General features: G+C 50.5%; 1 protein-coding gene across 5 annotated transcripts; it reads left to right on the top strand.

The window, feature by feature from the left end:
- The first annotated feature begins 515 nt into the window (after positions 1-515).
- Azin2 (antizyme inhibitor 2) lies at positions 516-26,394 on the top strand. 5 transcript variants are annotated; one of them, XM_075945585.1, is made up of 11 exons: positions 516-656; positions 752-872; positions 1,373-1,569; positions 2,916-3,089; positions 11,612-11,784; positions 12,707-12,841; positions 13,493-13,658; positions 15,086-15,248; positions 16,580-16,692; positions 22,943-23,157; positions 25,924-26,394. In XM_075945585.1, the coding sequence occupies exons 3-11, from the start codon at positions 1,465-1,467 to the stop codon at positions 26,057-26,059; spliced, it is 1,380 nt and encodes a 459-aa protein (XP_075801700.1). In that variant the 5' UTR covers positions 516-656; positions 752-872; positions 1,373-1,464; the 3' UTR covers positions 26,060-26,394. The 5 variants fall into 5 exon arrangements, with proteins under 5 accessions (XP_075801700.1, XP_075801701.1, XP_075801702.1 ...); XM_075945586.1 differs by lacking the exons at positions 2,916-3,089; positions 11,612-11,784 and having other exon boundaries at positions 25,924-26,367; XM_075945587.1 differs by lacking the exons at positions 1,373-1,569; positions 2,916-3,089; positions 11,612-11,784 and having other exon boundaries at positions 25,924-26,367.
- Positions 26,395-27,727: the final 1,333 nt, after the last annotated feature.

Here is a 27,727-nt window from a genome sequence, read left to right as displayed (position 1 = left end):
CCCGAAGCCACAAAAAAAAAAAAAAAGCCTCTCTGAACACATCTGAGCTGGCTTTTGAGTCGGGAGCCTAAGAAACCTGGAAAAGGTGATTAGGTAAAAAGTGTCGTATTACGAAATAGGACAGGGAGAGGATATTTGACTTGGGCTTCAAGGGAGGAGCCAGAACTTCACCAGGCGAGGAGCCGGGAGCCAACGACTTCAGGCGGGGGCAGAAAAGTTTCCCAGAGCCACTCTTTGAGACCCAGGACGCAGGACCTGCAGTTCCGACCGCGTGGAAGCCTGGGATTCGAAGGATTTCCACGCGTTGACCTGCGCTGACACCGGTCAGGTAGCCGCCTAGCTGCGCAGCTCTGCGGAGTAGCCCCGCAAAGCTGAAGGCTTTATGTCCGAATCGACCAATGAGCTGGCGGCACCCAGTTGCCGGGCTACGGGATGGTCAGGGGCGGGGCAGGGGCACTTGACGGGGGCGGGGCTCGGACGGGGCTTATATAAGCGAGCGGCGGGCGCAAGGCGGGGCGTGGGGTCGGTGGCTGCTGGGCGCGCGGGGCGCAGGCCGCGGGGCCGGAGCCGGGGGGAGCGAGCGAGCGGAGGCACCGAGGATCCGATTCACTCGCTAGGGAGACCTATGGGCCGAAGCCGTGTAAATGCGTTTTAAGGCGAGTGCAGGGAACGGCTGGGGGGAGCCTTGGGGAGCGGGTGCCCTCGGCTTTGGGCGCTGACCTGCTCCCCGGATCCCCTTGCCTCTTCTCAGCAGGGGCCTCGGCTCCGCAACTGCCACTCCTCCTCGGGGTGTTGCACAAGTTTCGAGGTCACCGGCGACCCCCCCTAGCAGCGCGCCTGGCTCTGGCCCCCGCGAAGGAGGACGGGGCTTGGTAAGGAGGTCTGGGGCTGGGGTGCGGGTTCCTCGCCCTGCACTCGTGAGAGGGTTCCCGCGGACAGAACCCGCCAGTGGCACTTACAGCATTCGTAGCGTGTCAGAACCAACCACTTATAAATGAGGGAAACGGACCCAAGGTCATGCAGCAGAGAACAGAGTCGAACTCTTTAGGTAGGCGTGGTCGGGACTGGAGGCATCCTCGAAACTTCTTCACCTAGGTTTCTCAGTTCTGTTCCCACGCTCTTTCTTTTTCTTCCAAACTCAAGTTTCAGAACTGGAAAGGAACTCCAAAGCAATGCCACTTAACAGATGGGGGTAATTGAGGCTCTAGTAGACACAACACCACCGTTCCCAGCGAACTTCTGCTTCTCAGGCCTGTGTTGGGGCGGGGGGGGGGGGGCAGAGCGTGACTGGATAGGGAATCCAGGCCTGGGGAGGTGAGGGCTACAGCAGAGCCTGTCCCCAGCGGTCCCCTCCATCTCCCTCTCTCTACAGTGTGTTGCATACTTTCTAAAGTGGTGGCCAAGGCAGCCAGCGGCGCTCCAAGGCAGCGGCTTCATCCAGCCCCTGGGCTCCTCCCGCTCAGCATGGCTGGCTACCTGAGTGAATCGGACTTTGTGATGGTGGAGGAGGGCTTCAGCACCCGGGATCTGCTGGAGGAACTCACTCTGGGGGCCTCACAGGCCACCACGGTGAGGGTGAAGGGATGGGAATGGGGTGTGGCTGGGTTCCCTGTCCTCTCCTCTGGTAGGAATCTTCTCACTTGGGTACTTGATATTGATGAGACTGGCTCCTTTTATCCCCAGTTCTAGGTCCTTACCTCAACATCTGCCCTCCCTGTGTTTCCTGCCTTGAGAAAAGAACACCATTGCCACATGCGTGGTCTCCCCAGCGCTGCAGTTGGGAACCTGCGAGTTCCAATCTCATGCTCTCTCCCCTCCTACATCCAGACATCCCCCAGCTCCGTGAAGTCCACCATCTTAGGGCTCTAGGAACTTAGTGAGAGCACCCCGTTTTAATTAGTCTTAATCTTACTGAAGCCCCCATGGCCTCCCATTTTCCCCACCTCCTGCAACTCTCCAACAGAGTGGAATCCTACAGCAGTTTGCTGCCACAGGAGCCGGTCTGCCTCCACGGCCACGATCTGGCTGTAGAGTGGAGTTGCTGTGTACATGATGTGCTGCCTTATTCTACCTTCGCTGGGATTTGCTCTCCCCGGCAGGCGGGCGTCTACCATGTACTCATCTCTAGTGTTTTCCACTGTTGCCTTTTTCCTAATTCACTTCTGGCAGGCTTTGTATGTTCTATCTCCATGGCCACTAACCTATTTTGTAGAAAGTCCCATCTAGCATGTATTGAAGGGACTTGTAATTACTTCCAGAATCAAGTCCTTTCAAGGTCTTTGACCTTCTCTGTCCCTTAATTATTATGTTGGACACCAAGTGGGTACCTGTTTTAAACAAAGAAGTTACATGAAAAGGAAAACAAGTTCGGGGCTGGGGGAGGGGGGTCACCACAGACTCATCCATGCAGTGAGGGAGAGCCAGTCTTCTGCAGGCATGGCTTGCAGTGGACTGAGAACCCGTGTGTCAGTGGCATTGGGCAGTAAGCCACAGCCTCTGCCTTTTGTGGAGCAGACAGCTCAATATACAGTTCTGCTGCTTTGAAAGAACACACAGAATGCAGCCAGAGCATTAAATGTTATGGATTAAAATTATATATAGATATATGGGGGATGGGTAGCATTTAGGCTGAAGTGATAGACTGGGAATTTTCCAGACTCAACAGAGGGCATGGTGGGAACACAGACTTGGAGGTGGGAGGGACTTTATATAGTTGACTTTAGCTGGACCGAGGGGAGGGACTGGAGCTGGTCACACAGCCTTGAATGTCAGCCTGAGGTTGCCTTCCATTCTGGAGGATGTGGGAGCCTTGGAAAGGTTCATCAGGTTATTGGTGGCCACTCTTTGGAAGGACTGTGGACAGCATGCACAGGGAGGGAGCCGGGCCTCACATCCATTCGCCTCTTGCTGTGCAGGGCAAGGTGGCTGCCCTCTTTGTGGCCGACCTGGGTGCTGTCGTGAGGAAGCACTTCTGCTTCCTGAAGTACCTGCCTCGAGTCCGGCCCTTTTACGCTGTCAAGTGCAACAGCAGCCTGGGCGTGCTGAAGGTCCTAGCTGAGTTGGGACTGGGCTTCAGCTGTGCCAGCAAGGTGAGCCCCTCTGCCCCTCCCATGGCCCTGCTGCTCTAGGTAATTCCAGGGGACAGGAGTGACCTGTAATTGACCATGGCCTTCTGGGAAGGTCGCCTACCTAAGAGGAGGCTCCAGGGAGGAGGGAGGAAGAAATGAGCTTGGAACTTGTCAGCTCTGAAGTTCCAAACAGGAACCCGAGATGTCTCTGGGCATAAGGGTCATCTTTGAAATGGTTTTGTATTTATCTTTGTTTCATTTATTTATTTATACATTTTTTAAAGATAGGGATGCATGTAGTCCATGCTGCCCTCAAACTCACTTTGTTGCTGAGGCTGGCCTTGAACTCCTAATTCTCCTAACTTCCACCCTCCCACATGCTGGGATGTATCACTACACTGGGTTATTTTTCTTCTTTTTAAAAAATACTCGCATTTTAATTTTTCTATCGAGGAAAAAGTTTTTAAACTAAATGACAGTTTTTCAATGTCTTGACTTAGAGCAGTAGGTGCTAATCTTGTAATTAAAACAAAACCAAGCCACTCTTATGCTGTTGGACTTTAATTTTTTTTCCTTTATAAATTCAATGTGTGACTGTGTTTTTCAGACTAATCCTCTTTAAGAGTTTTGCTGCTGTTGCTGCAGGCTGTCTTCCTAATTTGATTTCTGCTCTTAATTCCCTCCTGGTGGCTTTTGATTGGCTTTGCTTAGAGTGGTCATGAGCTATGGTGGAGTAGTGGCTGCCTGGGTGGGGCTCACAGTGTGGCACTGAGCAAGATGGATGCTGCTTCATTGTTTTTACTCCCTCTAAAGCCGTCTTGCTTAGGTCTATCTCATTCATTCACTTAGCAAAATGCTATTCCAGGTGGGAGTTTAACTGTGAATGAAACAAACAAGCAAAAAGGCCCCCTGTTATGGTGCTTTCTAAAAAAATAAAGCAATGAAAACATGTGGTGGAAAGTAGGGAAGTGGGGTAGGAGGATTGTGTTTGGTTTGTTTTGAAGCAGCGTCAGTCCCTGTGGATCATAGGCTAGTCTAGAACTCGCTATTCACCATGGCCTGGCTTTGAACTTCTAGTCCTCCTGTTCCGCCCCTCTAAAAGCTGGGATTCTAGGAAGATTGCCATCACCACCCCTGTTCAAGGAAGGCTTCTCTGAGATTTGAATTCACACTTGAATGAGGCAGGAGATTGAGCCAGGGGGAGAACTAGAGGAAGAACATTCCAGGCCGAGGTTAGGGCCAGTGCTAAGCCCAGCGGTGGAAGCAAGCCTGCTGGACATATATCCTTTGTGATGTCATCACCATCATTTCCTTGATGAGTAGTCATGGCTGTTCTGGAGAGGATCCCTGCTAAGCCCTGGTCAGCAGTGTGACTGGGCCCTGTGAATGGAGTCCGGAAAGAATTCTTGGCGGAGAAAGGAGAGCCAGCCTGTCCAAGAGTATGGGGCTAGAGCGATCCCCAGTGGGGAAAGGAAAATGTGTGCACTGGGGTGGGAGATGGAGGGGGCAGGTTAACCTTTACTTGGAGGTTAGCTACTGTTCACTCTTTGTGGTTGAAGAGTCTCCTCTTGTTCTTCTTTGCATTGCCTTGTTCTAAGTCGGACACGAAGTCCAGTGACGCAGAAGGCTTTGCTGTCCCTGCAGCCTCCCGTAGTGTGGCGGTGCTCTCTATAGAGAAGGGAAAGGGCAGGATCCGTTGGGTCCCTTGAGCTTGGGTTAAAAAATAGGTTGAGCCGGGCGGTGGTGGCGCACGCCTTTAATCCCAGCACTCAGGAGGCAGAGGCAGGCGGATCTCTGTGAGTTCGAGACCAGCCTGGTCTACAAGAGCTAGCTCCAGGACAGGCTCCAAAACCCTGTTTCGAGAAACCCTGTCTCGAAAAACAAAAAACAACAAAAAAATAGGTTGAAAGTCCATTGACTAGGTCCTTCTGCTTCTGGAAACTCGGGTGAGGTTCTTAGTCCTCTGGCTTCAAGGGGTGGCCTCCAGAGGACAGAGCTGTTGTACAGAGGCTTAAAAAACTTTAAAGACAGGTGAAAGTGTGTGCCGAAAGCGTCCACCCTTTGCTGAGTGCTTCTGTTGGGCCCGGCTCTCTGCCAGACGTTTTCTGCTCATGATCTCATTTTATTCTCGAAACAGCTCCATGAGGTCATTCTACTGTGAGGTCATTCTTTTACCGGGATTTTGATAACAGTCCCCGGAATACACATTTAACGCGTAAGGAAGTGAGTCATAGAAGGTGAGCCACTTGGTTAGGATCATGCACTGGGAGATGCCAACTCGAGTCTGGCAATGTGATCTTAGCCTCTACTGGCATTGCCTTTTCCTAGATCCTTGGAGAGAGTTGGCTGTGCTGGCGTGTGGCTGGTGACAGTGTCCTCTCCCGCCGTGGGGTCACACAGATCGCTTGATGCTTTTCCTTGAGTGGTGGTTGCTGGCACTTATAATAACCCAGGCTTATCACGTGCTTTACCACTTTACCACGGTTCCATATCACTAACCATCCCTTCTAGGTGTTTTAAGGGTGGAGGCTGCCCTCTCCTGGTGGGTCACAGTGGGTGACCGTGATCAATGGCGTCGTACGGTACTGGACTTAAACCAAAGGCCTGGCATGAGCAACGGCTGGATGGAGAGACAAGCCGTCAGGCCAGAGGCACAGGGCACAGCTCCCTATGAGCTCCGATTCTCCTAGTTTCTTTCCCCAGGGACTTGTGTTCTTGATCCTGCCTCCAAGCCTCTTTCTCCATCTACATCCTCCAGCCCCTTGCGCCCCCTTGTGGTTGAACTGGGGGATACACCTAAGAATTTCCTCCAACAAGATACCAAGGATCAGCAGGAATACAGTGACCAGTTTATCTAGACAAGATCTTATGCAATTGAGGCTGATCCTCTTACTTCACTTTCTGATTGCTGGGATTCCAGTCGTATACCGCCATGCCCAATTGATTTGATTTGATTTGCTCCTTCCTTCCTTCCTTCCTTTCTTTCCTTAGATAAGGTCTTATTAAGTAGCCCAGGCTGGCCTCAAACTTGCGGCACTCTCTCCTCCTCACCTTCCCTGTGTTGAGATTACAGGTATGGACACCACTCCTAGATTCCACTGACCACCTTGTTTTAAACACAGTCATATAAACCCAGCATGGTGGCCGATGATTGTAATTCCAGCACTCAGAAGGCTAAGGCAGGAGGATTATTGTGGCTATGAGACTGGGCTGGGCTATATATCAAGAACCTATCTCAAAGCAACAAAAATATTTGCAAACAATAACAACCCCATGCCCTGGTACTTGTGATTATTCAAGTAGCTCATTGCTTCATTCACTCAAAGAGAAAATGAGGGTGCTGGTTTTCTGCCTCAGCAGAGGGTCTGCATTCTGGGGTTCGTGGATGTATAGCATTTAGAAACATGCAAGCGGCTGACGCACATTAAGCATCTTGTGGTATAGGAAGAACTCCTGCAGTGTAGGCTGTTCAAGTCCCTTTAGCACAGCAGGCACTGGAAAGCTTTCTGTGCGAATGTATCTGGATCTGGTCTGGGGAACGCATTTCTTTATCATCTCTTAATGTATTCAACCCAGCAAGTATTCTTTTTAAAAAGATCCAATGGTAGTATATATTCCCAGTTTGCAAGACTTCAAAAGTGCACAGAAGAGAGAGAGGGAGAGGGATCTATCTATCTATCTATCTATCTATCTATCTATCTATCTATCTATCTATCTATCTAGAGAGTTGCTCTGGGCTCGCCTCCACCCTCAGAGAACACTTGATGATTTATCCTGTATGTTTTTTTCTCTCCGTTCCCTGTGCAGGTCCAGGTGCTGACTGGCTCCCCTGGTACCTGCTGCTGGGAGTGGCACAGCCCTCTGGACTTGGGCCTAAGCTCTCTTCCACTCCCTCACCAACCTCACTGTTGCCTCCCTCCCTCACTTGAGGGTCACCCCACAGCTGTCTACCCTGTGTTGTCTCACTTCCTCACCCCCCATCCCCACGTCCGTCACCTCACTTGCCATGCTGCCGCCAGAGCACATCTCTGTCCTTTCTAGGGTGGCTTGGTCATTTCTGGCATGGGTCAGTCTCGCCCGGACCCCAGGAAATCGTTCTTCAGGTGGCCATCATAAGTACTCCCTTCCTCAGGATCTGTAGTAGTCCATACGGGCCTTGAACGCCTCCACCTTCACAGTGCCGGTAGTGCGGGTGAGCACGGGCACATCTGGCTGCCGTGTTTCTCCTCGGAACTCCAAAAGCTTCTGTTCTGCACAGGATATCTTCCAAACCCACACACTGCTTCTGGTCCCTTGGCGGCCCACACCCTCTGCCCTTGTCTTCCCCATAGTGCTGAACCCCACGCTGGCCATTCCAGTATCCTCAGCTCTTGGTGGGTCTGTTCCCTCTGCTTTCCCTTCTGAGACCTCAGGCTGTGCTTTGTCCTTCACGCCCAGGGCCCCTCATTCTCTAGCATGCTGTACCTTTTCGTGGTTCCTTGAACCCGTTGGCCATTCTGCCATTGTTCAGCACCCCTTTGTCTATGCCTCTGCCCCACCAGCCTGAAAGTGCCACAGAGTGGGAGACCCCGTCCGCTTCCTTCACTACCTGTTCTCTTCGGCACCTGTCGCAGACTGGCACCTTAACAGATGCTCAAGAGGTGCCTGTCGGTGTAGGCTGAGCTCTGGCAGTTAAGCTATGTGACTTGGAATTAATGACTTACCCTTCCAAACCTCATGACCTCAAAAGCGGACTATGAAGAAATGTATAGAAGACTGGAATGCAGCGCCTGACATGGAGCAAGCCTTCCCTGAATGACACTTATTGTTTAAATATGTATAACCACAAGTATTGAAGTCACCGGTCCTCACAGGGCTGCCATGGCCTCTTTTCACCTTGTGTAGGGAGGGAGGGGACATTTTCATATTCACGCAGACTTGGCATGGTGACAGATCTGCATCTGGAATGTCAGCTGTGACAGCCACATGTCCAGCTCTGGAGCTGGATCTTTGTGTCCCTTGAAGTCACTTATTGGCTGTCACCATCGATGGCTAGACCTCTCTGAGCTCAGCTTTCCCCTCTGAAATATGGAGAGTGGATACTGATATTTGATGGTTATGGGTCTGACAGGACTTAATGCAACTAATGCTGAAGGCTGCTGGGCCAGAATCAGACTCGCCATGGTTACAAACGGCCCTCATTTCTCCTACCATGCTCCCAAGCCTGCTGTCTCTTGACTCCCTTATTCATGGAGAGGCATGTCTGACTCTCAGCTCTGGCTTTGTTACCTGCTTCATAGCTCTTTTATTTTTTTTTTGTGACATGTTTTATTTTATGTGCATGTGTATGTATGGGTATGTGGGTGGACTCATGTGCTAAGACATTGCTGGCCTTTCAGAGTTTCTCCATACCCTCTGCATGGGCTGGAGGGACTGAATGAAACATCGCCTCGGAGGTGAGTCAGAAAACTGGACAGTGAGCCAAATCAAGTCACGGCTACTCTAAGTCATTTCCCAGTTGTCGGTGGCTGCTTTGTACCACAGTGACAGTTAGGCAGTCGAGACAGACTGAATGGCCCAAGAAACCGAAAACAGTGACTCCATAGCAAAAGTTTCCTAGCGCCTGATGGAAAGCATCTCATTTGGGACTTTCCTGTGGCAGATGCTCAGCCGAGCACCACACATGACCATCTGCGTCATTGCTGCTGCAGGTGCACGAGCCGTGGTCAGTAAAGGCAAGGAAGAGCTAGGGGCAAGGCTCTGTGGTGCAGAACCCGCAGCCTGAAATGGCTAAGGATAGCACAGGGGTAGCGTGAATTCCTAGCGTGCTCAGAAGCTCGGGGTTTGGTCCTCAGCTATATAGAAGGTTCAACCCACATGGCGAAAGGAGAGTCTGACTCCTTCGAGCTGTCTTCTGACCTCCACACGTGCTCCATGACCCCCCCCCCCGACACCTATATATCCTGTGCATGCACGATAATAATAAAATCATTTAAAACGTTTTAAAAGTTCATTTCAAGGCCAGCTTGGGCTACATCATACCCTATCTCAAAAACAAAAGTAAGGGTTGGCAAGATGGCTCAGTTGGTAAAGGCCCTTGCTCCAGCCTCCTGAGTTTGACCCCTGGACCCACATGGTGGAAGGAGAGAGCCAACTCCCGAAAGTTGTCCTCTGAACTCTACACACATTCCTCCAAATAAACAAATATAGTGAAATAAAATAAACGGCAGTAACCCAAATGTACAGGGGTGGGGGAGAGAATGCATTCATTGGCACACCAGTACAGCACAGGCCTTTGGACTGGGTGCTGTGTCAGAGAGACCCATGGCTTTGAAGACTTTTCTCATATGTCAGATAATCTATGTACGTGTATAACACCCCCCACCCCCCACACACTCACATACACACATACGCACACTCTCACACACACACTGGAATGGCTAAACCCAAACTAACCCATGCTTTCCCTCATTTTTCGGTGGTAAGAACACCTGCGATCCTATCTCTTGGCAGTGTCTAAGCACACAGCCCATTGCCGTTCACGTAGTCACCCCGATGTCCTGTAAGTCACCTGAGCTTACTCCTTTGACCAACACCTCACGGCTTCTCATCTCCTCAGCCCCTAGAAATGGAACCCTTCTACCATTCTATTCTGCTTTTCTGCCTTTGGCATCTGCGCCGTCTGGGGCGATAGCTCATTTTTTTAAAAAAATTATTTATTGTGTATACAGTATTCTCCTTGCACGCCAGAAGAGGGCACCAGATCTCATTATAGATGGCTGTGAGCTACCATGTGGGTGCTGGGAATTGAACTCTGGGAGAGTAGCCAGTGCTTTTAACGTCCGAGCCATCTCTCCAGTATGAGTGATAGCTCCTTTGACACAGTGCTTGCCATGCAAACATGAAGGGTTTCAATTCAGGCACGAGGACCCGGGTTTGTAAAATGCCAGGTGATGAGCTGATGCTTGTGATTTCAGTACTAGGATGGCAGAAGGCCAGGACATCCAGGACTTGTTCCCTAGACGGTCTAGACTAATCAGTGAGCTCCATGAGGGACCCTGGCTAAAAAAGTGGAGAGGAACTGAGGAAGATACTTGATGTAGACCTGTGGTCTCCACATACGTGTGCAAACAGTGCACCTGCACACACACACACACACACACACACACACTGCATTCTCCCATAGTCTCTATATCCACTCATCTGGGAACAGATGTTTAGGCTGATTTTCTGTCGTGTCTATTGTGATTGATGCTGCCTTGAACAGGGCAGCACGGCCATCTCTTTGACTTCAAGTCCTCAGAATGTTACCTTATGGGATTTCTGTATTGTCTAGTGGGTTTCTTTGTGATATTTATGACACAACTATAAAGTATTTTGATCACATCCTGTCGTCCTCTCTTTCCCCCCTCTCCCTTCCACGGACCCTCTTTCTCTTTCCAACTAGTCCCTCTTCTACTGTCAACTTTTTTTTTTTTGTGATGGGAGGTTCTCACTATGAAGCCCTGACTGGCCTTGAATTCTCTATGACCATGCTGGCCTCAGACCCAGAGATCTGCTGGCTTCTGCTGGGACTAAAGGCTTGAGCCGCCACACCTAGCTTTATGTCATTAACCGCTTCAGGCTGGAGCGGGTGGTGGTCCTAAGATCAGGCTATATTCTGAGCCTCAGTCTTGTAGGTCTCTTGCAGATAATTGCAGTTGCTATGTCATTTTTATTATCCGAGGACTCTCCATACTATTTTCCAAGTAGCATTCATTAAACGTTTCAGTCTGTCCTAAGCCTGTGAGTCTGCATAGTGCCTCGCTGGGAGTTAGAAAATGTGCATGCCTGCCTTTTTAAAAGAATGATTTATTTATTTTTATGCATATGAATGTTTTGCTACAAATATGTATTGCACCATGTGCATGCCTAGTGCTTGCCAAAGCTCCTCTGGAACTAGGGTTATGGGTGGTTGTGAGTTGCCATGTGGGTGCTGGGAACTGAACCCAGGTCCTCTGCAAAAGCAGCTAGTGTGCTTAGCCACTGAGCCATCTCTCCAGCCCAGTGTGCCTCCTTTTAAAGACATTTGATTTTTGGAATAAATACACTGCTTGCTTTAGAATGAGAGATCTTCCCGCAGGCAGGAAGTTAGAAGAAACATGCAGATATGCCGTCTTTGCTATGGACTGGATCCTCCTCCCCAGACGTGTGCAGGGTCCCACTCGTGTCTGTACATGGCAGCGCTGTCATCAGTGAGAAAGCAGTGTGAAGCAATTGTTGTGTATCTGATGTCTTAAAGAGCCGGCCCGCTGGCTGGGCAGTGGTGGTGCACACCTTTAACCACAGCACTTGACAGGCAGAGGCAGCCTGATTTCTGAGTTTGAAGCCATAGCCAGCCTGGTTTACAGAGTGAGTTCTAGGACAGCCATTGAGAAACTCTGTTTTTTTTTCCCCAGAGAGAGAGAAAGAGGACCCACTTGTGTTGATGCCCAGTGTATAGTTATAAGCTTGCCCCTCATCCCTAGGCTCCACAGGCCAGTAGGCCCTGGGGCCTCCTCACCACGACCTTTGGAACTTCACAGGCAGAGATGGAGTTGGTCCAGCATATCGGTGTCCCTGCCAGTAAGATCATCTGTGCCAACCCCTGTAAGCAAATTGCACAGATCAAGTATGCTGCCAAGCATGGGGTGAGGCTGCTGAGCTTCGACAATGAAGTGGAGCTGGCCAAGGTGGTCAAGAGCCACCCCAGTGCCAAGTAAGCTGAGACCCACTTCTGCAGGGAGACTGGGCTGTTGGGTGAGAGTGGAAGGGGAAGGAGTGGGCAGCTGGGCAGAGGTCCCCATCCTGGATGCTCCTTGGATCCCACCACACTTACAGCAGGATGGGTGCCAACTTCTGGTCAGGACCCAGACCCAGGGCAGAATTCTTACAGCCCTAGGTAAAAAAGGTACCAGGTTTTATGGAGGTCTTAGCTGTAGGAAAAATGACATTTGAAGCGAGCCTTGAGGAATGAGTGAAATTTGGGGAGTCAGAAACAGTCAAGGCAAGCAAATATGTCGGTGTTGGGAACAACATGGGATATCTGAGGGAAGTACAGAAGTGGGGTGTTGCTTGAATATACCTCGTGCAATGGGTAAGGGGCACAGTAATATTGGTCATGGGGCAGTGGCCCATTGCGAATGGTTTCTGGGAGGGAGCTCACTGGCTGTGATAGTTAATGGTCCTTGACACTCTGGGGATCCAGAGAAGGGTCTGAGGGAATAGTAAGGGCATCCACGAGCCACTCTGGTCCACCCAAAGCTTCAAGACTCTCCTTAGGAATTTGTTTGACACGTGGTTTCCTCTTGTGTGATATGTCTGAAAACTTATGAAAATTGTCTGGTTATGGAGTTGGGGAGACCTGAGCTGCCTGGGTGAGGGTTGGTGATATCTGGACCCAGCAGGTGACATAGACATCACTTGGCCATGCAGGGTGACCTAGGAAAGCTGTGGGCTCAGTGATTCTCAACACATTAGTGTGGTGTGTTTGTGTGTGGGTGGGTGTCACTCAGCAGGGATGCTGGCCGTGGGGCGGGGCTCACTCAGCAGGGATGCTGGCCGTGGGGTGGGGCTCACTCAGCAGAGATGCTGGCCGTGGGGTGGGGTTCACTCAGCAGAGATGCTGCATTTTCCCACAGGATGGTTCTGTGCATTGCCACCCAGGACTCCCACTCTCTGAGTCACCTGAGCCTGAGGTTCGGAGCGTCGCTGAAATCCTGCAGACATCTGCTTGAAAACGCCAAGAAGAGCCACGTGGAGGTGGTGGGTGTGAGGTGTGTACTGGGAGCCGGCCACCCTGCCCATACCTGACCCAGTACCTGTACCCCAGGAGCTAATCATGGACTGGACCTTGAGTTCTGCCACCGGACAGTGTCCCCTCTTTAGAGAGAAGATTTAACAACATCCCTTCCACAGACCCCAGAAGGCCTTATCCCAGGAGGCTGCTCCCAGGGACTTGACTTTGAGAGAACCCTGAATGCCTATAAGCCAGGGGTGGCAGCCGTGCTTTGGAGCTGTTTCTTTCCATATAAAGATCGGCTATAGTTAGGGCCGCTTCTCCAGCTTTGTCTGTTCAGAACTTCACGTTCCAGGCTGAGCACCCCGGGCTTTATTCCACACCCCTGTACAGTAAGGACTTTTCTCCCCAGTCTGTAGAAGTCAACAGCTAACAAGGAGAGCCTATTAACTTGCCCTGGCCACATGCTCACTGGCTGGTGTGTCCTGATCTGGGTACTTTGGGATCTCAGTTTTCATCCTGGAAGGTTCCTCTCCAAGGGAGCATGATGGGATGCCTCCGGTCCGCCCCCCAGCGTACCACGTGACCCCGTGTATCCCATTTGGTGCTCCAGGCCTTACTTGTTGCATCTGTAACATGGGCACTCCTGGACCTTGCATGTAAGCTGAGGTTCTTCTTCCCTTTCCAGTTTTCACATTGGCAGTGGCTGTCCTGACCCTCAGGCCTACGCCCAGTCCATCGCGGATGCCCGGCTCGTGTTTCAAATGGGTGCTGAGCTGGGCCACACGATGAACATTCTGGACCTTGGCGGCGGCTTTCCTGGCTTAGAGGGAGCCAAAGTGAGATTTGAAGAGGTGTGTGGTCAAGGGTGGCTTGGAGGTCATTTTGCGATGGGGGAGGGGCATCGCAAGCATAGGGAGCCCACTGTACAGTACATCTGGCCTGTGTGTCACACTGGGCTTAGTGCCCTCCTAGCTTTTATTGCTACTTATTAACCCCGTGTTGTGGCACAGCTGGGCTTGTAGAGTTTATGGCATATCCCGAGTCCACAGCAGAGCTGGCTGCGTGCCTCGCTAAGGCCGTGCACTTAGCTAGCTTGTTAAAGGCTCAGTAAAGACATTATTTATATGCCTGAGCTCTCTGATGGTCTGAGTATGCGTGCCTTATTCACCCTCCAATGGGCTGACAAGAAACCTGGGGGGGAAGGGCAGGGAAGCAAAACCAACCTTTGGTCTGCTCCCATTGTATGGGTCCTCTCACCTGTGAGCAAGGGCAACACAAATGTGTCCTAGTGATTCCCACTTTGACCCCTAGGGGTGCCTGCCCCGCCTCCCTCTGGTTTCTTGAGAGCCCTCCTGGAACTTACGTCTTTAGACCAGGCTAGCCTCAAACTCACAGAGATCTGCCTGCCTCTGCCTTCTGAGTGTTGGAATTAAAGGCGTGTGCCACCACAGCCCAGCTGGGACACATCTCTTCAGTAGCACAATACTTATGTAGTCTCTGTCTGCAGGAAGTGACTCTGCCAAGGCTCCAGATGCCCCAGGAATGAGCCTCAAAATGAAGACTTGCAGCCTTGTACATGGCGGAAGTCTGGCGGCCTTCCCAGTGCCAGACTGGCTAGATTATGATGAAAATGTTTATTCACATGGGAGGACAGTTAGAGTCCAAGGAGTGTGGCCGGTTATACATACATGTGCTGGACATGGTAACTGCATGTCTATAATCCAGCAAGGAAGGCAGATGTAGGGAGATCAGAAGTTCAAGGCCAGCCTGGGCTACGTGAGGCTCTAGCTCAAACAGCCAACCCTTCTCCCATAAGGACAAAGCAACAACAGTAGCAAACTCCGAGCCCACATAACCAGGTTATATGTATAATTAAAAATAATGTCTGTGGAAGAATAAAAGGAGCCGCTCTGAAAGCCCACAGTGATGTGGCTCACCCATCCCGGACGGCAGAGCCAGCTCGGCACGTTTGTTTTTTTTCTGGAGCCTCACCTACTATTTAACAAGCTGGTCATTTATGAAGGAAGGATCCATGCCAGAGAATCTGGGACCTGAGCACCAAGCGTTATAGGAGAGAATATCCCTCTCTACGTGGGATCATTTGGGCGAGTGAGCTGTGCAGCCAGGAGGTCTTCACTCCAGTGTTTCACCCCCCCCAACCCCCACTTACCCCAGCCATGTGCCTTGCTGGCTAACTGTGCCCAAGTACCAGATGGGACCTTAGCAACCGCCAAGTCCTCCCTGAAATCACATGGTCCTGCACCTACCTCTCTCCCAGATTGCCTCTGTGATCAACTCGGCCTTGGACCTGTACTTCCCCGAGGGCTGCGGTGTGGACATTCTTGCTAAGCTGGGCCGTTACTATGTGTCTTCTGCCTTCACTGTGGCTGTCAGCATTGTTGCCAAGAAGGAGGTTCTTCCGGAACAGCCCAGCAGGGAGGGTAGGTGCCAGGTGGGCGGTAGAGCCCAGTTCTTCCCTGAAGCTGAGACAGTGGCTGACTAAGCAGGGGTGGGGCCTTCTGGAGAATGGGTGTTTGCTGTAGGGAAAGTTGCAGTTTCCCTCACCCCAAAGACAATTTTATTTCTCTATTCTAGCGGTTCTCAACTTTTCTATTGCTTCACCCCTTCAATACAATTCCTCATGCTGGGGTGACCCCCAAACATAAATCATTTTCATTGCCACTTCATGTAACTTTGCTACTGTTATGTATTGTAGTGTAAATATCTGATATTTCTTATGGTTTTATGAGACCCCCTGTGAAAGGGTGGTTTGGCCCCCAGGTTGAGAACCCTTGCTTTATTCCCTAATATGTTTGTATTTTATTCATGGAGCACAAAGCAACCTCAGGGTGAGTAGGTATTTAATTGGCCCCGTTTTATGGATGAGAAGTGGAGTTAAAGAGAATATAAGTGAATTGCTGAACAGTTGGCAAGAGGTCGGGCTGCCTCTTCTTCAGAGTTCAGGCTCTTACTCATCTTTCCTATAACTTCATGACAGCGCAATTGTGCGCGTCCCCTTTCCAGAGGACAGAGCACAGGCAGGGAGCGTTAAGTCATCTGTTCGGGGTCACAGGATTGCTAACGGCCAGTACTGGATTTCGAGTTCAGCTTGGGATGACTCGGAACTCCTGTGCCCACGCCACCAGCATCAGTGCCTGCCTTTGCCCTTTACGATAAATCAGGCTTCCCGTAGGGATCTCTCAGGCCCCGCGAGTGACAAGTGTCAGTGAATCTGATTTCGGGCTTTGCCCTGTGCTCCTTCACACTGGGGAGTGGCATAGCGGTGCGCTCTTCCTCAGAGAGAGCTGTTGGCAGCGCGGGGCTCCAGGAAGCATGGTCAGTGTGTGTGCATGTATGTGCAGCCATGCATTCTCCTGGGCTCTTAGAGACGTAGGGGAGAGTCTGTCTAGTGTAGCCAGCCCACCTGGTTTCTTACTCTGACATACCTCCTCCCTGTCATGTGCATCTGAATTTGGGCTAGCTGCTCCTCTACTTTTACTGGGGCCTTTAGGAACTCCTGAGCAAGCAGGGAAATATGTTCTGGCACTGTGGTGGTGGCAGTGGTGGGATCTGCCCAACACGGAAGTGAATCCATGCCACCGGAAAGATGGTTTTTAGTGACTTCCATTGCAGGGTCTACCCCATACCTGAAGAAGGGGCAACCCGTTAGCCCACAGCTTTGTCCTTACTAAGCCCACTGTAATGTCAGCTTCTGACTCCCAGGCCCCTCACATTCTGCTTATGTGGCCCCTCTTTTCTCCCTTCCTCACAGACGAAACCAGTTTGGCCCCTAAGACCATCGTGTACCACCTTGACGAGGGCGTTTACGGGATCTTCAACTCAGTCCTGTTTAACAACACCTGCCCCACCCCCACCCTGCAGAAGGTGAGCCCACCCCCCGTGACTGTGCCTTCATCCTGTGCCTGTGTTTTTATCTAATTCTTATTTATTTAGTTGGTCTTTGTGGTGCCTGCCGGGCTCAGACCCAAGGCCTCAGATGTCTGAGCCGAGCTCTGTCACTGAACTGAGTTCTCAGTGGGAAGTGTAGCTCAGTGATGGGAGAATTTGCCTAGCATGCAGGAGGCCCTGGCTTCAACACACACTAAAAATTGTTTAAAGAAAGTAGATAAAAGATCTAGGCATGGTGTGCACTTGGAATCTCAGCCTTCTAGGGATGCTGAGGCAGAAGGATCATGAGTTCAAGGTCAGACTAAGCTACGTAGAACCTGTCTGAAAAAAGAAAAAAGAAAGCAAGGGTAAAGGGTAAAGATATTGCTCACAGTCTCACCATGCAGAATGTTTTATTTCTTTTTATTCTTTTAGAAAACACAAAGTACTCATTTTCCTAGCACTGGGGTCGTGTTGTTCCCTAATCTTTCTTTTCATTTATATGGGGCATAGCTATTGCTGTGCCACCAACTCATCTTACAATATGGGTTTTTTTTTGTTTGTTTGTTTGTTTTTGTGGCTATAAAGTACTCCAACCAATGCAGCCCTAGCTGTTCGACTCCGTCTCCAGCACTGAGTGTCTTGACAGACACCTGTGGTCCCTGCTCTGGAGTTAGTCCCTAGAAGTAAAGTTTGTGTATAATGGTTTTCATATGAACATGGGAGCAAGAGCAACAAAGCTCACCCCGGCCTCCAGCAGCTTTAGTAGCCCTGCAAACGCCACGCTAGTGCACCACACACACACACACACACACGAAAGAAAGGAAGAAAGAGAAAGAAAGAAGAAAGAAAAAAGTTCAATGGCACCAAAGGGAAATAGAGGAAGTCTACACATCAGAAAATTCCAGAATGTAGGAAATGCTACAAGTGAAAAAACAAAAACAGTTTTATTAACAAATTACCAATACTTCTTTTTAAAGAGGGTATTGGGAAATTACTACATTAAAAGATAAGGCAACCTTTTTAGACTGGGTCTCTCTCACTGATCCCAGCTGCATAGTGGGGTACAGCCCTGCACAATGAATGATTTGTCTGCTGAGCCCGGTCCTCCAGCTCCCCTCCCCCACTTCCCATGTCTTCTGGAGTCTCTCAAGCACCTCAGGCTAAACTTGCTCAGATCTGAACCCCAAGGCTCTTCTCCCAGCGATCAGCACTGCCGAAGCTGGAGGACTGGACAGGATGGGTTTGTGCCTTCTCTGTCTTTCTGGGTGGAGGACACCTGCATCTCTTGAGCCTCGATCCCAAACTGGTTTTGAGTTCATCTCCTCCTCTCCTGCTGTTATCTGAAGTGGCCACCAGCGCTGCTCTGGCCCCTCCTCTGCTTGCTCGCCACTCATTGGCCACCATGCAGGCCGATTCATTCCTTTTCTCTCCTTTACTTCCTTCCTCTCTCCCTCACTTCCTCTCTCCCTACTTTTTTAAAAGATAGGGTCTTGCTGTGTTGCCAAGGGGGGCCTCCTGTGTATTGCTGGTATTAAACAGACTTTGGAAACTTGTGTAGGCAACTTAAAGTTCAAAGGAAGTTTTCAGACAGGGGAGCAAAGCCTCTCTGTGCTAAAGACTTCTGCCCTAATGACCTCTGCCCTAATGACCTCTGCCCTAATGACCTCCGCTCATCATCCTGGCTCCTCCTGCATCTGAGCTCCTCTTCCACTATGTGCGCTCAGCACTTCATTGCTCCAGTGCCACTTACGTACTGGGGACAGTTGACATCATGTACGTATAGCAGTTCGGTCTGTGTGAGCATTTCCCATGTCATTCTTCTCTTAATTTTCTAAGAGTACTTAAGGAACATGCTGTCGATCTCATTTCATAATGGGAAAACTGGCCTTGGAGGGGCGAAGTGTCGTACGGTGGAATGCTTATTCTCTGCAGACTGTGAGCCCTTGCAGGTAGGGGTCATGCTTTATTCATCTGCCTCATGTCAGGTACAAAGCTCTAATCACAATCACTTTCTCGCCCGCCACTCAGGCCCTGTGGAGTTTTTGTGATTCTTATTCCTGCTTCCATGTGTATCCTCTCTGTGAGAATGATCTCTGCACGACTGGCTCATTTGACATTGTTAAGATGGAAATGCTTTTAAGAATGATATTCTGATGATGAGTCCCCCAAATCTTACCAGGCTGAGAGACAGGAGCCCTTTTAGGCTCCTTGCTTACATTCCTCCAGGTTTCTTCCCCACTGTCTCACAGGCTGTTACCACGGGTGCCCTTTTCACAGCAAGCGTAGCGGCCTTCTCATCGGATACGACACACTTTATTGTTGCTCTCATATACATATTTGGAATGTGTTTGTTGTTCTATCTCCTTTGATACCAATGCTTTTACAAAGATCTATTTAAGCAACTGCCAAAAGCATGCAGAATAAATCCTATCATTTAACATTAGGTACGTTCATGGATTTTTCTTAAAGCCAGAGAATACAGAACCTAGAAAGGAAAGGAAGGGATGGGCTTAGCCACGTGGGGAGTTTGAAGAGACTGGAAAGTTTACATCCTTTTTGTTTATTTTTTATTTTGGGGGGTTTTCAAGACAGGGTTTTTCTGTGTAACTGTAGACCAGGCTAGCCTCAAACTCACAGAAATCCGCCTACCTCTGCCTCCCGAGTGCTGGGATTAAAGGCCTGCGCCACCACTGCGTGGCTGAATTTGTTTGAATAGTTGTTCTTTGGCAGAGTCTTCTGCAGATCTCACAGACTGGCAGCCAGGCCAGTCTCCATCGCATGCCCCTCTTGCCTCAGCCTCTGGAGCTCTGAGATCACATGAGGCAGCCGCTGGTTTGAAACTCTGTGTCTTTAGCTGGCAGGCACACACATGGATATTCTTTTTCTGTTATCCTTTGTATTTTATACGTGATATGAGGCAGCTTTGTGTGAATTAACTAATCACAGTGTCATTTTCTTATCGATAGTCTTTGGTAAGCTCACAATTATTTTATATGCTTTCTAGTCCTAAGGGAAATACCGGGGTAATTCCTGAGTAATTTATTTAGGCTGTTTTAAATTAGGGAGGAGTTTCCTTTTGGTTTGTCAAAGTTTTCTGGCTAGGAGAGGGTACAGCTCATGTATTTCTTCCTCCATTAGGTTCTTATTACTTTCCCTGAGTATTAGTGTGGCCCAAATATATCCAATAATTTTATAACCTAATGCTCCCATGACCTTTGTGAATGGAAACTTCTGTTGTCTTTGAGCAGAGACACTGCCTGGCATGCAGAGACTTCCTGACTTCTTCTAATCACCCCCTGGCTCCTTTGAGTTTTCTTAAATGTTTTATACTTATACCAGGCGGTGGTGGCGCATGCCTTTAATCCCAGCATTTGGGAAGCAGAGGCAGGTGGATCTCTGTAAGTTCGAGGCCAGCCTGGTCTACAAGAGCTAGTTCCAGGACAGGAACCAGCACGACCCCAGCATCACGCACGACCCCAGCATCACGCACGACCCCAGCATCACGCAAGACCCCAGCATCACGCACGACCCCAGCATCACAGCATCACGCACGACCCCAGCATCACAGCATCACACGTGACCCCAGCGACCCCAGCATCACACGTGACCCCAACTGTTTCTGGCCTGTTTTTAAGCTTGTACTACTAATTAGCAAGAGGATGCTAACTTGCTCTCCAGATGGTGTCTTTTCTTCTCGAGTACAGGACCTCAAGAGGCTGTCTTCACTAAGGCTCTGTGGATGTGTTCACAGAGCACCTGCCCCTTAGAGCATAGCTTAATGTTTTCTAGAGCCTGGGGCTGCTGGGAAGAGTTCACAGCAGCCAAGGCTACATTTTATTATTACAAAAGCGTGTAAATAAGAATATGAAGCTAAGCCAGGTGGTGGTGGCGCACGCCTTTAGTCCCAGCACTTGGGAGGCAGAGGCAGGCGGATCTCTGTGAGTTCGAGGCCAACCTATTCTACAAAGTGAGTTCCAGGACAGCCAGCACTGTTACACAGAGAAACCCTGTCTTGAAAAACCAAACCAAACAAAACCTAAAAATCAAAACAAAAACAAAACAAAACCCATTTATGTAGAAAAAGCTAAACAGACAAGGATATTAATCTCCCCCTTTAATTCCATTTTTTTGTACTCATTCCTGCTGACTTCTGTTCATAGCTCCTAGATCAGATCCTGGTATATAGTAGATGCTCAATAAATGCTCAGTGAATGAAGGAACTCATGAATACAGATGGCTTTCCTCCTGGACCTTGACAGTGTGTGCATGCTTTTCTTCATTGATAGGACTAATTGCTTGTTAATTTTTTTGTTATTTATTATATATACAATATTCTGTCTGTGTATATGCCTGCAGGCCAGAAGAGGGCACCAGACCTCATTACAGATGGTTGTGAGCCACCATGTGGTTGCTGGGAATTGAACTTAGGACCTTTGGAAGAGATGGCAATGCTCTTAACCTCTGAGCCATCTCTCCAGCCCCCTCACTTGTTAATTTTTGTCACCTATGTGAACCTTATTCCTGCATGGAAATGGTGCCTCCTCATTCTCTCTTTCCGATCACTCCTGCTGCCGACTGAGGCACTGGCAGGCCTTTCTTCTTCTGTGGGCCCTCACTGCCTCCTCTCAGGCCTTTGGGTGATTTCTATTGAGGTCACCTGCTTTCTCTTCCCCCTAAATGCCACCCACGCAAGGCGTTCATTAGTCTACAGATATTCACTCTGTGGGGAAGACAGGCTCAAGCATGTCTGGAGTATTTCCTTACCATTAGCAAGGGCTGTAAAGGTGGAGCTCTGGGAGTGTGGAGCTTTGGGGGCTTAGGGTATCTTGTTTAGACTTGAAGGGAAGATCTGGGGTAAAAGCAGGGTGTGGGGGAGGGGAGGCAGGGTAACCGAGGAGCAGAAGGAGCTGGTATGGGGCCAGTGCTGCAGCAGGCCAAGCAAGGAGTCAGGGAGTCCATCCAGAAGACCCACACATGTTTTTCCTTGGCTATGACCCGTATTTCAGGACCTGCCCAACAGGAGCCCTAAATTGTGACAAAATTGCTCTCTTTGGTTGTCCAGAGATGGACTGTTGTAAACAGAGACTGCACTTCCATTCCTGGCTGCCCAGACATGAATAATCACACAGAGGCTTATATTAATTATAAATTGTTTGGCCTATTCCTTAGGCTTATGATTAACTAGCTTTTACAACTTAAATTGACCCATAATTCTTGTCTGTTTAGCCATGTGGCTTGGTACCTTTTCTCAGTGAGGCATTCTCATCTTGCTTCCTCTGTGTCTGGCTGGCGACTACTTCTCTGCCTTTCCTCTTCTCAGAATTTTCTTAGTCAGGTTGCCCCACCTATACTTCCTGCCTGGCTACTGGCCAGTCAACGTTTTATTAAACCAATACGAAATGACAAATCTTTATAGGGTACAGGAGCATTATCCCACAGCAGACTGTTACAGATTTCCTTTCCCTTTGGAAATCATTTAAGAAAGAAGGCTGCCTTTGCCAGGTGATGATGGCACATGCCTTTAACCCCAGTACTCAGGAGGCAGAGGTCGGGGATCTCTGTGAGTCTGAGGCCAGCCTGGTCTATAAAGTGAGTTCCAGGACAGCAGAACTGTTGCACAGAGAATCCCTGTCTTGGGGCTTGGGGGAAGGAAGAAGCTTGCCTTTGAGCAAATCCTCAGCCTTCAGAACCTCAGTTCCCTGAAGTGGGAGGCATGTGTTTGACCCACAGGTCCTCTGTGGTCTCTGCCAGGCCATCAGGTGATGGTCTGTTGGATTAGGGACCTGAGTCAGTGGTGCGGGAGAATTGTCTATATTTTGTCAATCATGTTTTAAATAAATGCTGATTGGCCAAGCAGGAAGTATAGGTGGGTCAACCAGACAGGAAGTAGAGGCGGGGTGATGAAAACAGGAGAATTTTGGGAAGCAGGAAGCTCCCGTGGTAGTCCTCCTCAGATCACTGAAGAAGCAGGATGTGACCTGCCCTGCTGAAAAAGGCACCAAGCCATGTGGCTAACAAAGATAAGAATAATGGGTTAATATAAGTGTTAAGAGCTAATAAGAAGCCTGAGCTAATGGACCAGTCAGTTTTATAACTTATGGAGATCTCGGTGTGATTTTTCTCTGGGACTAAACGGCTGGGGAACCAGGCAGGACAGAAACCCCAACAAGCCTGGCCCTCATGTTACAGAATGGCACCCAGGTGGATAACTGCATCCACAGAAAGCCTGTCCTATGTCTTACAGAAACCATCTGCAGATCAACCGCTGTACAGCAGCAGCCTGTGGGGGCCAGCAGTTGATGGCTGTGACCGTGTGGCTGAGGGCCTGTGGCTGCCGAAACTACACGTAGGGGATTGGCTGGTCTTTGACAACATGGGTGCCTACACCATGAATACAAAGTCCCTCCTCGGGGGGACCCAGGCCTACAGAATCACTTATGCCATGTCCCGCCTAGCCTGGTAAGGGGGTCCCGCTGTGAAGTGGGTTGAAGGGAGCCAAGTTGGGCAGAAGCAGTAGCGAGACAGAGCTGAGAAGCTGCTGTTCTGGAATCCAGTTTGACAAGAAGCTCCTGGCCGCCTAGGTGCTGGGCACCTGGCTCTGGTCAAAGGTGAGGCTGCGCTCTGTAGGGGGCACACAGTTCTGTGACTGGTGCCGTACTGGAGAGGGGCTCCAGCCCTGTCGAAGGCCCAGGCCTGCTCCCTGAGGAGGTGAGGGGCAGCAGGCAGGTGGGGGAAGCAATGGGGTGTATCCCTCATTGGAGGTTGCTTGTGACTGGATAGGGAGGCAGGGCCAGATTTGGCTTCACTCTGCTTTGGAGGCGGAGTGAAGGTTGTAGAAAGCAAGGGCAGGTTTGAAGTGTGGTCTGGTCCGGTCTGGTCAGTGTTTTTGAAGACCATTCTGGCTGTGGGTGCGGGAAGGAGGCTGAGAACAGATGTGGGCTGGAGGTGGCAGCTCTGTGACCAGGGAATGACTTGTTGAGTCAGAGACCTCAGTCTTTCTCTCTAGGAAGGGGCAGTAATGCCAATCTTGTCTGTCTCCTGCGAGGTGAAAGGCGTGTGAGGTGGAGGTCGCCAAGGCCCGTGGAGCCCCCATGCCAGCCCTGTGCTGGGCACTTCACCTCTTCCCTTTTACCCCACACAACTCTGAGGGTCAGCGCCATTTCCAGAGAGGCCACACAGTGGGTGTCAGGCTATGGCAGGACTCGGAGGGTGGGACAGCTGTGAGGGACTTTTATGCAGGCCCCCCCAGAACTAAGTGGTGTCTATATCCGAGAGCCCCCAGGACCGTCACCAAATGCCAGGTCTGATGGGACACCAGGAAAGTCATGTTCCGTTCATCTGTTTAATGCAGCTGTTGTTTCTACCCTGTGTGGGGTACAGGGCAGGCCCATAAAGCCATTTTGCCATTGGGTGTATCTTGACAAAGCCAAAAATCAAAATCAAAACAACATGTAGGCTTCTTTGTGAGTCCCCAACTGTCTCCAACAAGTACAGGTGGTTGAGGTGGCAGAGAGTCACCTGCATTCGTTACTGGGAGCAAAAATGCTGACACGGAGAAGTGGGCATGTCAGAAACTCACCCCATGGCAAAGGGCCCCTAACACGTTTTGCTTTGAGGCCTCTTTTTTGTCAGTCCCCAAGGAATGTCTAATGTCGAGTAAGCTAAGGTGCGGATCTGTACCCAAAGAACCTGGCACAGAGTGGGAAGGACCATGGGGAGGGAGGGCTGTGGGTTGAGAAGGGGTGTTCATGGAAGTGTCTAGAAGCCATCTAAGCCTTGGAAACTTGGGTGCCCAGGACAGCCAAGAGGGTGGCTACAGAGGAGGAGGCCTGAGAGGGCCTAGTTCTGTTACAGAGTTGCCCATAGCTCTGTCTCTCAAGCAATGGCATTCAGGGAAGAGTGAGTCGAGAACCCCGGAGGCCTAGCCTAGACTTGTTCTTGAAGGGGACCACTGAAGGGTTTTAAGAAACTGGGCCAACCTACATTTGCAGACAAGGAGCCGAAGGTGCAGAACCTCCCATCTACCTCTGACTGTATGAAGCACCCAAGAGAGATATGTGGGGGACTGGAATGTGCTGGAAGTCCGGAAAATGAATGGGGTGGGGAACTGGGTAGGAGAGGGAGGGTAGACCCCAGAGGGAAAGGGTAAGCTAGCATGGTCCTTGTGTGTTTCCCCACCCAGTGTCCCCTCAGCATCAACTCCATCTGCCCAGCGAGCCACTGTCAGGTGCTAGCCTCCTGCAGCGTGAGGGATTCAGCCATACCCCCTGCCCTGCTGTCGGTGAAGGGATGTCAGGAAGGCAGGCATTGAACCCTTGCTCTCAAGGAGAGGTGCTCTATGAGTAGACCCCCGCCGTGTCTGTAGGGCTCTGAACCTGGGTGCTGAGGAGGAATTAGTCAGCGAGGGCAGATGGCATGCTCAGGACAGCACAGCACTGGGAAGGGATGTGTGCCACAGTGAACACTGGGGATGCATAGGGGCCAGTGTCGTGGACTGAGTATGGCAGGAGGTGCTGGGGATGCGAGAGGAGAGTCTGCCTTTTGGGAAAATGAGTGTATCTGTGCTGAGTCTGTGTGGAGAAGCAGGAGCAGGTCAGGGACAATGGTGGATCCTAGAGAGAGGCAGAGATGCGGGAGTGGGTTGCCTGGGAGCTGGGCTTGGCAGGGCTGGCCTGGGTGTGGGCTGGAGCAGCTGGTCAGATAGTGGGACTTCTCATCCACCCAGGATGGAGGATAAGAACCAGTTTGTGGGATTGGGGCGAGGCAGGCAATGGGTTATTTTTTAAGCCCTAAACCTGGAGTGTGGAGAGCTGGGCTTATTCCTAGTCTCCCCACCTGTTAGGGAGGAGTCTTAAGCAGGCTGCTTCTTTCTGAGTCTGTTTCCTCTTTGGGAAAATGGAGATGGTTTGGTTTTCCTGCAGTGCTTTTGGAAGAAAGGACTTAGGTAACTGGGTGGTGGGGTGGGTGGTGAAGAGACTGCTGCTGTGTCTGATGCACGGACAATTTCAGTAAACATGAAGCCTTTCCTTTATTGGGTGGTGTGAACCCCAGGGGATAGACAGTGGGGACAAGGACCACAGGCCTCCCTTGTTCTTGTCTGGGCTTAGGGATCAGGTGAGAATCCTGTGTGTAAGGAGGCCAGGGCTATAGAAGCAGGGGCCACAGGAAGCCCTGGGCCTCTGTCCCCATGCTGGCTGCCCTTCACCTTTTGTCTCTTGCTCTCAGGGAAGCGCTTCGAAGGCAGCTGCTGCCTGGAGAAGACCAGGACACCGAGGATGTGTGCAAACCTCTGTCCTGTGGCTGGGAAATCACAGACACCTTGTGTGTGGGCCCTGTCTTCACCCCAGCAAGCATCATGTGAGCAGGCCTGTTTTCCCAGAGAAGCCCAGCGGGCCAAGGAGATGCCTCGGGAGAGGTGGGCAAGGTGGCAAGCTGGTACCCTCTAGCCAGGACTCTGGTGCTTGCTCTGCCACCCCCACGCTCCACCTGTAGTGTTTCTGCCCTGTAAATAGGACCAGGCTTACACTCGCTGTAGTTCAAAAGTATGCAACATAAATCCTGTCCCTTCCAGCCGTGTCTGCCTCTGCAGCGTGAGGGGCCTGGCCAGCCAGGCATGGGGGAGGGAGTGCTTGGGGTCTCACTTAGTCTCCTCCCCACCTTTGTAAATATGAAGCAAATAAATATTTAGGTTTTTTTAAAAAAAAGTATTCAGTGGAATCATTCACGAAGCAGCATAGGCAAGGCTGAGAGAGAGCCTGGCTCACCCGGCATGTAGAAACCTGTTCCTCATCTCAGCCCTGTCTGTTCTCCTGAGCCCTAGAATCACCTGCTGGTATTTGCTTCTCTGACTCATCCCTATTTTCCTCACAGGCCTCCAGGCCTGGTGTCATGAGGCAGGGTGAGTTGCCTGGTTTAGGTAAGGGTCAGAGCTGTGACCTTTCCTAAACTTATGACTGGTTGTGGTCTCTGTGTGACGCACCATGAAGGTGAAGGCCAGGCCCAGAGAAGCTCCAGAAAGAGAGCAAAGGAATGGGGGGGGGGTGTTGTTTTGTTTTGCTCTACTAGGGGCTCGAACCCAGGGCCTTGGGCATGTCAGGCCAAGGCTCAACTACTGAGCTACAGTCTTGGTTCCACTTCCCTGCCCGCAGGAGGCTTTGCATAGACTCTGCCTTACTCTCCTTCTAAGCTGGCAAGGCAGAGTAACCCTTACGCTTGGCTTTGCTCAGCAGCAACTGTTAGAACAAGGCTGGCGCAGAGCATTGTGCTGTCCAGCACCACGGGTCCCAGTGTCTCCTCAGACTGCCAGTTCTCAGGACACAGGCCTCTTTGTACTTTCATGGTTCTTAAGCTGTGGCGTGTGTGCCGAGTGAAGTTGTTCAAATTTAGACTTCTCCCAGCTCCTGTGGGCTTCCCAGAGCCTCTTCTTCCTGAGTTTAGGGAAACTGAGACAAAGACAAATGCCACAGGTCTACACTGACTTTTTTGAAAAAATTATTCATTTGATTTTTTGAAAAATTATTAATTTACTTTTTTGAAAAATTATTTATTGTGTGATGTGTACAGGCACACATGAGCCATGGTGTGTGTGTGTGTGTGTTTGTGTGTGTGTATGAGAGAGAGAGAGAGAGAGAGAGAGAGAGGGAGGAGAGAGGGGGGGAAAGAGTCAGAGGACAACTTTTGGGAGGTGTTTTGTTCCTTTTCTTCCACCATGTGAGTCCTGGGGACTGAACTCAGGTCGTCAGCTTGGCAGAAAGCTCCTTTAGCTGCTGAGCCATCTCACTGGCTCAAGTTCATTCACCCTTTAAAATGTAAGGGTGAATACTCCCAGTGTAGTCCTAACAGTGAGCCCACACCCCTCTTCCCCCAACCCTGGCAGCATGACTCTTACCATCTCTGTGCCTTCTTGCCCATCTGGGCCATTTCACTATGACGTTTGCCTGTTTGGGAGCATTTCGTGGGCTAAGCCTGGCTGCTTGGCTTTAGAGTTTGTCACTCTGGGGCTTTTACATGACTTGGGGTCACCTAATGA

This window comes from Microtus pennsylvanicus, chromosome 13 (genome assembly GCF_037038515.1).
Source record: "Microtus pennsylvanicus isolate mMicPen1 chromosome 13, mMicPen1.hap1, whole genome shotgun sequence".
NCBI classification, from domain to species: Eukaryota; Metazoa; Chordata; class Mammalia; order Rodentia; family Cricetidae; genus Microtus; species Microtus pennsylvanicus.
The sequence above is the reverse complement of the archived record's forward strand: the minus strand, read 5'-3'. Positions and strand labels throughout refer to the sequence as shown.

Coding starts and splice junctions, on each gene's coding strand:
- Azin2 (XM_075945585.1), top strand. CDS start 1,465: ATGGCTGGCTACCTGAGTGAATCGGACTTTGTGATGGTGGAGGAGGGC. Junction 11,785..12,706: donor AAGAGCCACCCCAGTGCCAA/GTAAGCTGAGAC, acceptor ATTTTCCCACAG/GATGGTTCTGTGCATTGCCA. Junction 15,249..16,579: donor GGAACAGCCCAGCAGGGAGG/GTAGGTGCCAGG, acceptor CCTTCCTCACAG/ACGAAACCAGTTTGGCCCCT.